We start from the raw sequence: 13995 nt of genomic DNA, 5'->3' as shown, positions 1-13995 counted from the left end.
TTGAAAAGCAATATGTAGAGTTGGTTCAGGATTCAAATATAAGTTAATCTTGTAAGGTCAATTATGTGCTGAAGTGAAAGTGAATTTCCAACCCTGACAGAACGCTTAATGAAAAAATTACAGACTATAGTGCAACTAATTCTCCCTCTTCCATCTCGGCCACTGCGCTCACATGTCAAATACACTGTACAGTTAGAAGAAATAAACCATAGTAGTCCCACTTGTACACAACATCATACATTATTAGTCAACTAGAAAAAACAGTAAACACAGCCACATGTGATTAAAAAACGTCTAGAAGTTCAAAGTTACATTTCAATTTTACATTGTGGTAGCTATTTTTCTCCATTTACTCGGCAGACATTTGAGACTGTGTTATTTATAGAAAAAAATCACAAAGTTCACATTTAGGACTCTCTGAAGAGAGCTGAGGAGCATTCAACAAACCAAACAGTTCCCTTTAAGTAGCTAGTTAGTCACACGCAGCATGAGATTAAATACAGTTTGGAAACACCTCATGCAAACACACAAAATGTTGTTTTCTGTCCTTGAGAGTAGCTGTCAGTGTAGTCACAGATATCCAGCTGGAGATAACTGGCAAAGGGGGGTGGGGGGGGGTGGAAGGTGGACTTTGAGATCAGTTTGTTGAGTAAAATGGTCTGTTAGTCCATTCTTATGTCAAGAGAAGCCAGTGTTTTTCCCCCCTAGAAGTGTCCCTTGGTAGATGGAGAAGGCCGCAAACTTTTGTCCCAGTGATCGCAACACAAATAAAAGCATGTTTCGTCACATTTCCAGACGGAGTTTTCCAAACAGAATAAGAGAGGAAAACCCATCGGCCAGCTGTCTCCACAAATTGCTATTTTGAGCATTTTACATTTCTGAGAAACTCAGATGAGCTCAAAAAGCAGCAGAATAAGTAGCTGCTTCGCCAACTTGGAATGCAAATGTGAAATTTCTGATTTGTGACACCCTGTTTTTCTATTCTACTCTTCTTTCTTTTCTTGCATGGGAACCCAAGACAAGTTGAACCTGAGACCCATTATTTATAGTCCCAGTCTGACACCGGGTTCTACAGACACCTGTGTAGTGATGTGTAGTTGGCACTTTCAACATTAAAATTCGAGTACCGATGTGAAGAAGGGGAACTGCTAAGTCTCTGGTATCTCTAGCATTAACGTTGTCCTCGTTACTCTGTAGGCAAGGGTGTTCAGTGTCGTCGCGGAGTCAGGCTCTGCTGTATTATCATTTCTTTTCCCCTTTCTTTTGCCAATATTTGTCATTCACCAATGGTTTGGAAAAAAACTACAGCATTTAAAGTTATAAATATTTAAACAAAGTATTCCTTCTTTCACTTGTATCCAGCTCCTATCCACATTCAGCTTTCTGTCAAATTTTTATAGGGTACAAAATCCACAACAAGATTCAGGCCACTGACTGCGATTGTCATTTCTCGATGTAAAAGTTGCCCTTGGAAGATTTTGGCTGCTATTAGAAAGAGCTGGATGCTGCTGACAAGGCTGATTGGGAGCTTGTAATCTGGCTTCCAGCATTTTACAACTAATTCAGAAAGGGTGAAAGAGATTGGCGAGTGACAACTGAAGCTCGGCATTGAAAGCTTTAAGAGGACTGATGTGGAAGGGAAACTGGCACCTGACTCTTCTCTAAGGAGACGAGCAGTTGTTTTCTCTCTCATGTTCTGCATCTTTCTTTATCTACCTGTTTGTCTTGGATGGACGTCTCAAACTAGCAAGAGACCAAAGAAACACATCTGGAACAACTGCCCCCATCTGACTTAAATATGGCAGAAATCACTTGATGGCCTCTGGGATGCTGCAGCTAAAAAAAAAAAAAAGTAATCTCTCTGCATCTCCCAGTCTGCCTGTCTATTTACCTGTTACACCCGTCTCCTCATCTGTCAATCAACAGTTCATTCTTTCTGAGTTTCTGTTGTAAACATTGTTAAGATTCACATTAGTAGTAAAAAAAGTTAAGTGGTTATACATCTGTTTTAAGTGTGTGTGTGTGTGTGTGTGTGTGTGAGTGTGTGTGTATGTGTGTGTTGGTGCATGCATGTGTATATTGACATACAGTATGCATTATCTTAAGTCTGTCTTTGTGTATGTATCTGTTTCCTATACACGTGCACATGTGAGATGAATGTATGCCAAATCTACACACCACATTGTTATTGAACATTCAAAAGTTTGGGATGAGACCACAGAGTAAGCATGTTTGAGTCCAGCCTACAACTTTCCAGCTCCCATCTCTGTGATAAGAAGCCAAATGCACCATGAAGTAATCTTAAAAAAAAGAAACATGTCTGACATTCCTAAATCGGTAGTCTTGTTAGTAGATTCTTGGAAGTCCAGTGTCGAATCTGTCAGGCACAAAGAGCAAAAGGTTCCAGACAGGATACACAGGAATGTGTCTCTGGGGTTTTTAAACTCTTTGGTCAGGCATATCTGCACTCAAGAGTTGTTAGATATCATTTTGAAACTTAAAGGAACAGGGCTTCATACTGACATTTCTCTGACAGCAGAAAGTTCTCCTTGGAAAGAACACGCAACAATACACCAATAAGTTGTGGCCTCTTTGCGCCCCCCTGGTTTCTTTCACAACAGCACAAGGGGATGCAAGTCATTGGCTCCTGACTCGGTCAGACAAAACAAAAATGTAACTGTTACAGAAGCTGCCTGTATTGGCGTGGCACATGGCCTGCAGTAACAGTTTTCTGCCACATGAGGCCAGTGTTTCATCAGGGACAGAAAAAACTGTTAAAAAACAGCAGACAATTAGACCAGAGAAATCACCCAAGTATTGAAGAGAAGGGGGGCAGGTGAGGGGGGTGGGGGGTTGTAAGTTGAATCACAGAGTATCTTAGTGTCTTCTGTATCCTGTCTACTTGTCTGTGTGTTGGTTGATGTTCATTAGAAGACATTTGGAGTAGTAAAAGCAGGATGTTAAGCAGTGGTGACTGGTAAGGCAGCGCTCCCGTCTTTATTTTGACCTGCAGAGAGACGAGAGGAGAGGAGAGGAGAGGAGAGGATGAATATACAAAAACGTGAATGAATCCATTTCAGTGCTTTTGCATAGATTTCAAGGGAAATGTTTATGTTTTTAGATAAATAACAAACAAAACATGTAATGCTGCCATACATTACAAAAAAAGAAGCTTATTGTAAGTTTAAATCTCTTTGAGAAATTTGAGGCACACTTCAAAATACTAAAAGTTAAACAGGTTTATGATGATGAAATACTTCACTGTGCATTTGCTCAGCATCGTCTTTGATAAAAAATAATTCACTCCGGCAAATAAGCTGAACAACATAATGCTGCTTGATGAGAACATCAGAGGCATTTTTCCTGTGTATTTTATAAAAGATACCCCAGTGTTGGGGAGCAACTAGTTACATAACAGCATTATGTACTCAAAGTACAAAATACATGTAATTGTAATCTGTATACCAGCTGGATTCTCAAGATTATGGGACCACACAACAATCCATCTAGTCAAGTTATGAGCTTGTCTCTGAACCAGCGGTAGTTTAGACAAGACAGCGTCCTATGAGGATTCTTGTGTGATCTCGTGATGTCGTGAATCCAGCTGCCTCGCAAGGTGAAGCGGTGATAAACGGCGAAAGACAGATGGTTCATCCAATCACCTGCCATGCATTTTTCAGTTTCCAAGGACAACTTTTCAGATGGTTGTGTGTAACAAACCATTGTCAGGTTAGTAATCTATAAAATATGTAATTAGACTACATCTGAATATATTCTTTTCGGTAAAAAGCTTATATGTAGAATATATCTACAACATAAAAACAAGAAAGGTAAGAAAAAGAAAAAAAAAAGTTTTGTTTTCATCCTACTGTTTAATATCATTGTTGACACTGTACAAAAGGCAATGCTTTAAGGCTTGTTTGGACATCAGCTCTAGTTATTGAACACATCTTCTGATGCACCTGAACACATCCCTGAAACTTAACTGTGAGCATTCAAGCAAGCAAACAATGATTTTTTTGCCTTCTCAACTTGTATAATTTTAATACAGGCTACAGAGGTAAAATGATTTTGGATTTTACAAGAATAAATGCCCTAAAAAATAAACAATTTTGTGAGGCAGAAAACTATTTTTATTCTTTTCTGATCTGCCCCTTTTCTTAGTGTCCCTGTAATTCAATCAAAAATAAATAAATAAATAAATGAATATGTATGTTGAAGCTGTAAACCAAACAAATTCACTAGAGCCTAATCATGAAATCCAACATCAGTTTTGGGAAAAATGAATACAAAATTACTCTCTGAGCCCGATGTTTCAGCTCTGTGTTATTCTTATTATTTCATTTTCATGTACTGTGATACATTTGGGATTATGCCAAACTCTCATTACAATGCACATAGAGTAACACATGCTTTTGAGGTCAAGAGATTTTTGCAGAGAAGTACATATTTCTGCAAAATTCTGGAGGCAGTTATTGTGGTAAAGTTATTTATGTGTGTGTGTGTGTGTGTGTGTGTGTGTGTGTGTCTGTGTGTGTGTGTGTGTGTGTGTGTGTGGTGAAAGAGAGAGAGAGGGAGGGAGATTTCCATTGGGATGCTACAGCTGATGCTATTTTATTGGTCCCTCTGGCCAGAGCCAATAAACACCAAAGTGAAAGGACAACAGCTGGGGAACAATGATAGCATATTGATGATGTTTGTGTATGTGTGTGTGTGTGCATGTGTGTGTGTGTGTGCGCGCGTGTGTGTGTACATCAATGTGTACAAGCTGTCTATCAGCACATTTACCGTGTGTGGGTGTTTGTATGCAAAGTACACAGTGTTTGAGTGTGTTATCCTGTATGTGTAAGTGTGTGCTCAGATATTTGTATTCATGTTCCAGCTTTTGTGTGTGTGTGTGTGTGTGTGTGTGTGTGTGTGTGTGTGTGTGTGTGTGTGTGTTTGTGTTTGCAGCCATTATCTTGGGGTCGATGATTTATGATCTGTGTTATGGCTTCCACAGGGGACATATAAAACTACAGAATGGCCCTTTATTGCCTTTCTTCTTTGTTTAGGCCTACGTTTTATCCATCATTCTCTTCTTCTTCGTTTTGTCTTCTTCCTCTGTCTCTCTCTCCTTATATACTAGTCTCTTGCCCTCTCCATCTTGATCTCCATCTCTCTCTATGTCCTTCTGTAGCTCTCTAATTCACTCCAGCTCTTTCTTTCCAATAAGAACAGCTATTGATGACCTGTCTTCTGCACCTCAGAATCACCATTATTTCGCCTTGTTGTTTGCTACACATTGTGAACTCTTGCTGCATTGCTCGCTGCTTTCCACGGGACAAAGTGAGACAGTGAGATTGACGCCAGGATGTCTAAGCGCTGACTCATTTTGAGTTATCTATTTGTTCTTCGGTCTACAAATAACCAAAGATCTTGATGAAACTGGAATCTGTGGTTTCAATCCCAGGAAACCATCATACCAAGAGGAAAAAGCAAAAATATACAATACAATAAATAAAATAATAATCCAAAAATACAAAACAATTACACTAGTGAGGGTGCCTTTTTCAGTCAGTGTGGATAAAATGGTTTTCATGTGTACCTCACTTTATTGGGCATGTGTGAGGGGAGTGATAAAAGCGCTACAACGGTGATAACTGATGAGACCTTGGGCTGATAAATGATAAGCCTATATGCTGAAACAGCGAGAACGTACTTATATAATCCTCAATGCAGAACTCAAGATATCAAACACAGATGAAAATGAGTCCCCAAACACAGTACACAGTTGATGGTGGGATTGAATTTAGGAGGGTGAGACCTTCCAGCCCCCCACCTACATATCCAAAGTGCTTTTCCTCGCTGTTAAGATTCAAGACAGTGAGCAATACAAGCATTGTGAATTCTATTTTATCCTAATTTCTTGACTATTATTATTTGGTATGTATTAAAAACAATCATGGTATTTCAACAAGGCATTTATAGATGGATGTGTGCTATACTTACATGTACATGGGCTGTAGTTGAAGGTGGGAAGTCTTCTGAGGCCCCTGGTAGCCATACGAGTCAAACCCTCCTATGAAATCAACTGAAAAAGAAACAGCATCAATTAGATAAAACACATGCTGTTGTGGTTATCAACTGGGAACCTCCCACCACATATGATTCATTGCATTAGACTTTCAACACCTACAGATATCTCAGCAGTACATTCTGTACCAAAACCAACACTTCATCACTATCATCACTCTTAGAGCTAATCAGGGTTGTGGGCATAAAACAGTTTTGAATGAAAATTTGGCCTCAACAATATAAAAATCCTGCGATGCAAATCTAATCCTATTTTTGGGAGTTAGACTAAGACTTGTGCAGCAATATATGTATGACTTGAGAATACATCTCCTGAATTATCTAGGATAGATCCACAGATTCCTAAGCTGAGGAGCTGTGAGAAGGTGGTTTCTTCCCTCAGACTGAGGCAGTGAGTCTGGACTTTTGAAGAGAGGAAGCCATGATATTTTTTTACTTTGATGTTGCAGAGCTCTATAGCGGAGCTATAAAAGGGTACTTCCTTGCCTTGATCAGCAGCATACTTTCATATTTATTCGGTGAGATTTCATATCATCAAGTACAATGTGGGATTTGGCTGTCACTGCGGAGATGAAAGCAGCTATAAGTATACCTTAAGCCCGCAATAAGCAGGGACATGAGTCCAAATATCATGTTGAAGCCAACAGCAAACACAGTCAGGCAGTTTGATCTCCACACAGTTCACTGATTAGTCTGCTGCATTTGCGCATTAAACAACACTATAAATAACACAGTCCATGAAAATGCATGGAGTTATGTATTCATCTTTACATCTTATGAAAATTATGTGATACAGTAACTCTCTTTTTAAAGGAATAGTTCTTCATTTTGGGAAATATATTTATTCTCTTTCTTGCTGAGACTTAGATGAAAAGTCTGTCTTTGTCCAAACATATCAAAATCTGCTTAACAGCATCTCTACAGATCACTAATTAACATGTGATATAATGTTTAATTAATGAAAAACAAAAAAGAACATATAAAGTGATAATTAGTCAAATTTAGATGTGCTAGAAGATCCAGGTCTTAATGCTAAGCTAAGTTAATCACTAGCTGGAAGTAGCTATATATTTCAGAATCAGAATCATCTCTATTGGCTAAGTATGCACAGACAAGGAATTTTACTCCAATTTAGTGGCTTTCAATGTACAGATAATAACACCACAACAATCTTCAGAAACACACACAAGAATTATATATGGGTGAAATTATTTCTTTGAATTATAACCAGGAGTGATGAAATGAACATTAGGACATTACTTTATTACTTATTTAGCATGAAGATGTGAGATTGGCCTCGATCTTCTCATGTAGCTCCCAACAAGAAAGCACATTAGACGAAAATGTTGAATTATTCCTTTATCAAAAAACAAAAATCATGCTTTATTATGACTTTCTATCATTAGACTGCGGGTCCTTTTATCAGTGTAAGAATGTTTGAAAGTATTTGTCTTGTTTCATCACAGCATGTTTTCAAGAGCCATACAGGTCCATCAGTCAATGTGAAATTATAAGAAAAGCCAGTGTTTGGGGCTGTAAGTTTTCACACATCGCCCATAATCCTCTTAATGTATTCATATCATTTAGACTATAGCACACAACAGGACAACAGATGATGACAGACGACTGCTGTAATACTATATACTATGATCGTTTGGCTCATTGTTGCTGTTCAGTCAGACAGTAAGAGCCGATGCCTTTGCTTTATGCCTTCCTTCTTTGTGTGGATCCTTCTGTGGAAGAATGGCCCGGTGTGAACGTCGAGGGTTTCCTGCTGATTCATGCTGCAGTCAAATAGTCCCAGCAGAGTTTCTGCCGTGCTCGGCCCTTTGAACACAAGAGGAAATGGAGCTCCTATCCTTGTCAGTGTGCTGCCAATCACCCTATCGTGGCTCAATTTAAAAATTCAAATATGCTATTCATAAGGCTCAGGCATGTCCAAGGAGCACTTTAAAACATGAATGATTGCCCCCAGAAGACAAATTCTGCACTCGGATCGATAAAAATTTCACGAGAAACCAGCAGGTTATTACTTATTTTAAAAATAAACAAGTTGCAATGTTTATTATTCTCTGAAGTGTCCAAGATATCCAAAACACATCCCACAAAGATCATATTAAGATTGTTTTAGTTTTATTAGGATGGGTGTATCTGAGAGTGTATGTGTGTGTGTGTGTGTGTGTGTGTGTGTGTGTGTGTGTGTGTGTGTGTGTGTCACTGTGTTGGTGTGCGCTCATGTAAGGTATTTGATAAGAATCTGACACATCTGAATAGCAGCAAGGCAGATAATGATTAATCTCCCACACGTGGACTCTACCATATATCTTCACACACACACACACACACACACACACATGACACACTCACACACACACACACACACACACATGACACACTCACACACACACTTGTCCACACAAGCACAGAATAATTATCGGAGTAATTAGCTTTCTCAGCAACTCAAAATCTTCATTGGTCCACAGGGAGTATTAGCTTCTTCACCCAAGGCACATTTCAAGACAAAGCTCCCTGATTATTGTTTAGTCTCCACGACTACATTATCACGCTGTGCTTTCTGCAGCCACATTCAGAATTTAAGACTCGGCAACGCAAAGATTACAACGGCTTTCCAAATTATTCAGGGGAAAATTATCTTTTGTGTTCCATGTATAAAGATGGGCGTGATATGACTTTGCCATAATGTTCATGTTATTAGGCTTTAATAGTGGCTTGAAACCACAATTTAAATCCTGATAACATTTGAGTGAAAATTACTAACGTGGCTTACTGTATTATCACTGGTCTGTATGTAGTTTGCATGTCTTGCCTGTGTCTGCATGGGTTTCCTCTGTGTGTTCTTGTTTCTTCCCAAAGACTTACACATTTAGGAAACTAACTTACCCACAGGTGTGAATGTGTCTTCATGTGATAGACAGGTGATCTGTCCAAGGTGTCAAAAGCGCAAAAGCATGATGGGATATGCTCCGGCCCCCATGACTTTTAACAACATAAGTGGATGTTAAGACTCAAAACAGACCTGCATTGAAAAAGATGTAAGGGGCTGTTTTGGTGGGGGAGTGTTGCTACAGGTACTGGTGAAACATGAAATATGATCCAGGAAGTCAAGATTTAGGAACAGATCCATGAGCTTGAACGCTTATCAGATGCCAAAATACTGCACAGTGGTTTATCATATAATGGATTTTATGGATTTTACAACTCAGCTGAAATCATTTTATCTTTCATTGAGACGACTGTGAGGTAAAAAGTATGGCTTTGATGTTAAGAAATAACATCAAATTTCTGCTACAGAGATCCGTTTTTGCACATGCAGTATTTGATTGGCCAATGCAGCAACGTGCTGGATGACATTGCACTGCATTGAATCAAGTTCAACTTTTATGCTCTTTTGGCAGCATCACAAGGTGAATGACAAACACACCCTCTGTTCATAAAACAGATGAATAGATGGATCAGTGATGATGCATAGATGTGAAATCTGTCTGTGTTTGTTACAGCCCTTTAAAACCTGGTTTCAAATGTTAAAGATTTCTCCGTAACAAAAGCAAAAATTTAAGCTCAGAAAACAGTTATTATTGATTATGTGAGCAAAAACAACTGTCATCACATTTAGCTTCAAATTTAGCCAATGAAAATATTGTTCATCGTGACATCAGCTTTTTCCAAATGAACCTACAAATCAGTGAAGAAGGAGAGCTCAGGCTGACTTGTGAAATAACCAAAACTGCTCTCACTTTTTTTTAAATTGTGTGTTCATGTAGGACTTCATCACTCATACTATTCATTGAGAAAATAAGGTTTTCATGGCCTTTAAACAATAAATGTATGTCTTATAATATTAAGATTCTTCCTGAGACTTCAGGTGTTACCGTAAAATGAGAATGGTTTAACAATGGAGCATCATTTTCCATGTCACTGAGCACATCAGCACTCACATGAATACGAAACATGTTACTCTACTCTGACTTTGTTGTTTCCTTCCACCAAACTCTTTCTCAGGGTGCAAAACAAGCAGGAATGAGCAGCACTGAGAGCCAGAGGCTAAAATACAACAGTTAAGCAAAGGCCAAATAATCACTGCTAGACATTAATTATTTAGACATGGTACAAGTGGCATTTTGAGCTTCTTGTCACCGCAAAGCTCATTTAAATGCAGCATTAACAAATTTTCATCTCTAACAAACCCCTGCATCTCAATTTTACTCCATAAAAGTGAGATAAATACAGTGTAAAATCACTCTGAACTGCTCTTTAACTTCATCGTCCTGATGATTTAATATTTCACAGTGACCTCGTTGAGCGCAGAGATCACATGAAGAGCCTCTAGAAACAGAAGAAGGTCTTGATACCTGGTGCTGACCCGCAGTTTTAACAGACGCTGCTCGGAAATCATTTCCTCCCTGCCAATCTTAATCCACAATCTGCTCTGGGCAGGATGGAAAGCAGGAAAACTTGTCTACTCTCAGCACTTCAAACTATTTCCACTGATCCAGTCTGCATTTATTGCCTATCAATATTTATGTGAGAACAAACTGCATCTTCAGTTCAGTGTTGAATAAGACATGCCTGGTTATTGATCCTCCCGCAGAACGGCAGTGTCTACTTTAATGGAATAACTAAGCTGATGGCCTCAGGTAAATGTGCTCATTCAAATGAATGTTCACAGACATGCACCGCATTTCAAATAGAATAATCACAGAGTTAATATGTTGATTTGCCTCCCTCATTTCCCTTGTATATTACTGGTATTACACTTCAAATTCAATCCATTAAGACTATCAAAATGCTTTCGGATAGGTGCTCAGTATGGCTTTCTCAAGGTTGTGCACTCTCCAATCAACACAGCTGTACTGATGAATGCATGAATTGTTGACAAACTGAATGAAGATAAATGATGAGTGAATGGATGGGTGAGCATCTTTTGAGGTTCTTCCCCACCTCTTTTCATTTTGCGTTACAACGGTTGCCTTGTGATGGCGGTTGAAAGAAGTGATAAGTATGTGGGAGAGAACTATGAATGAAAGACAACTTTGATTTAGCGCCAATCTACCTTCTTCCCTTCATCCTCCACACTCCCTCCCTCCCACCCCCGTCTCATTCTCCTCGTGTTACTGTAAATGAACGAGCCGGGTTACAAATCTGCAGGCTACAAGATTCACTATCAGTAAAGGCCAGGCTGGTTTCATTTAATCCTGCTGCTTCATTACAAAGACGATGAATAAGAGAACAAGCCAGGAAGCAATTATAGAGAGAAAACAGAGGAGTTTACTTCATGTATCTTACTTGGTTCATAAATTCATAAACAACAGCCCCACAAACCTATTTAATCAAATATATTCTGAATTGAAGGTTCGTTAAACCCTTCCCTAAACCCTGATTGTCCAATCATAATTATGCAATGCTAATGCTAACTAGGCATGAAAAGCTTTGGTCTTTTCCACACACCAAATTGGTGTCCTTGTGGCTGTAGTTCGAGTGTACAATATAACGAAAGACAGAAGAACAAAAATGTAAGGATGAGATAAAACAGTGTTTTTATCAGCTCAAATGTGCAATGTAATCATTAGCATGCCTGGCTAAGTGGCTCACTATAGTAATAGCAGAGCGTTAATGCCAAGGGCAAGGAGCATCATTAACGGACCACATATATATCAGTGTGTCATATTTAAGTGTCACATTTCTAAGAATAATATAGGAACAGTCACTCTCCTGATAATCTATTGCTGCTAGAATATTATGTAAGTGTGCCAGCACACTCAAGTTCCTGACGAGGAACAAGACGTCTTGACTTCTCTGTTCTGAAACTTCTCATCATTGATAGTGTAATTTTGATTAAACATGGTCTGCTTGGTACAGTGGTTTGACAGCTAAACTGCAATAACATTATTTGGTGTTTATTAAATCCATCCCCTCAAACTCATGTTGGAAGTGATGAATTCAGAAAGGTGCCTGTACAGCTCAGAGTAGAACAGCCTCGAGTGCGTTCATGTTGAGTTCCTTTTTTTTCCATTGGTGCCACATTGTAGAGTGGCCTTCTGCCACACATCAGGTTTTTTAAATATGAAAGTTTACAGAAGTAAAAATATAACCCATCTATAATGAAATCTGCATTGAAACAGTTACTTTAGCTGTCCTTGTTATTTGTTGAGTCATTTTCAGTCATAGTTACTTTAATTGTGGAAATGTATTTTTGGATTTCAGGACTGAATTGTTCAATTTTTATGGTGCGCTTCTTCATTTTTCTTTTTTTGTCTGTTAATATCCTGGGACCATGTTGGAAATCAGTGTTTTCTATGCTATCTTTTGTATTTTTGTTTTTTATGTGTCTGTGTAACTCCATAAATAAAATCAATCTGTAACATAAGTTTGTAAGGTTTCAGGTTACGTTCACAACTACTATTAGGCTAATGATAGCAGTCTCGGCTCTTTGTTGGATTTGAAGAAGTTTGCTCCCCGGCAACCCCGCCTGATGTTTACCTGAAATTTATGGTGCAGACATTTTAATAGGCATCTTCTACATGGATTATGCTTGCATGCTGTAGAAGATACAAAATGTATGCCAAGTACATTTTAAGACCCCTTTATAAGATTTTTGTTTTAAAATGAGCCAGCTGGAAACATAACAGTAAAACGTTGTTTGGAGACAGGAGTTTTCAACCAACTCAAGGAGTTAACATTAGCTTAATTAGCGAGCTAGCTAAAGCTGATTAAATCCACCAGGGACAATCGTCGTTTGAGCAGGACGGTCGCTAGCAAGAAATGAACAGCCCACTTTCATCTACCACGGCCAGACACCAAGGACCCATTGTTTCAAAAATTACTCTTGTTATGACTGTAAGAGAGCATGACAAGCGTAGCAACAGTGTCAGGGTTTAGCGGTGCACTCACTGAGAAACAGTGTCTTTTTCAAATACAGTGGGCTTAATAGAGACATTTTTGTGTGTTTGGGCTTTGCAAAATGTGTGTATAGCTGTGTACTTACAACTATCCTCTTCTTCTGAAATGAGCTTGACCACATAGCAGGCGTAGATAAACCCCACCAACTGTAGAGAGAGAGAGAGAGAGAGAGAGAGAGAGAGAGAGAGAGAGAGAGAGAGAGAGAGAGAGAGAGAGAGAGAGAGAGAGAGAGAGAGAGAGAGAGAGAGAGAGAGAGAGAGAGAGAGAGAGAGAGAGAGAGAGAGAGAGAGAGAGAGAGAGAGAGAGTTATTCTTTTGTTGTTAAGCTGGGAGAAAGAGAAACATGACTTCTTACATATCATCATATCATTTCATATCATATCATCTTAACACCATCAGCAATAAAGATGAGACAGACCTTCAGATATAGATAGACAGACAGACAGACAGATAGACAGACAGATAGATAGATAGCAGAGAAAGTGTGCACACTGAACAAATAGTTGTAACGGACAGGAAACAGATGTTGGCGTAAGTGGAGCAGGACAGCACTATGTTGTTTTGCTCCAAAATAGAGCACTTGAATCAATGTCGATGGACTCACACAAAAACAAAAACAAAAAAACACACACACACACACACACACACACACACACACGTATAGTGAATGTCTGGGATCTTCAATGACAGCCACAAGGTTAGTCTAAACTGTAACTGTTTCATAGCTATACTGACCCTGTTTTAATACATGGCTTCAATCGTCACAACTGAAAAAAAAAGAAAAGAAAAGAAAAGAAAAGAATGGTCCCTCCATTATGGCGCTGTGGGTAAACATGAGTGAGATAGTGATCACTGAAATTGAATTTCCAGCTCCCTCTATTGCTTCGGTATTACAATGTCAAAGCAGATAGTCCCATATTTCACACTTAATAAAGATGTGTTGTTTCCAGACACTACTAATGTGTAGATAGCAAAATAACACATTTTGTCTCAATTTCTGAAA

The 13995-nt window shown here is 38.8% G+C and overlaps 2 protein-coding genes across 3 annotated transcripts in view; both read right to left on the bottom strand.

Annotated features, from left to right (window-relative positions):
- cenpw (centromere protein W) overlaps positions 1-3112 on the bottom strand; it is a 49931-nt gene extending 46819 nt beyond the window's left edge. The window contains exon 1 of the mRNA XM_053337532.1: positions 3106-3112. The gene's annotated coding sequence lies outside the window, so the exon portion shown is untranslated. The remainder of the gene's footprint in view (positions 1-3105) is intronic.
- Positions 3113-5987: 2875 nt separating this feature from the next.
- Positions 5988-13995, bottom strand: part of nkain2 (sodium/potassium transporting ATPase interacting 2) — an 85200-nt gene continuing 77192 nt past the window's right edge. For both annotated transcript variants that reach the window (XM_053337527.1, XM_053337528.1), the window contains 2 exons: positions 13079-13139; positions 5988-6073 (listed from right to left, as the gene is read on the bottom strand). In XM_053337527.1, coding sequence (XP_053193502.1) covers positions 5988-6073; positions 13079-13139 — 147 coding nt within the window. The remainder of the gene's footprint in view (positions 6074-13078; positions 13140-13995) is intronic.

Source organism: Scomber japonicus, chromosome 17, assembly GCF_027409825.1.
Source record: "Scomber japonicus isolate fScoJap1 chromosome 17, fScoJap1.pri, whole genome shotgun sequence".
NCBI classification, from domain to species: domain Eukaryota; kingdom Metazoa; phylum Chordata; class Actinopteri; order Scombriformes; family Scombridae; genus Scomber; species Scomber japonicus.
This window is presented reverse-complemented; position numbering and strand designations above follow the sequence as displayed.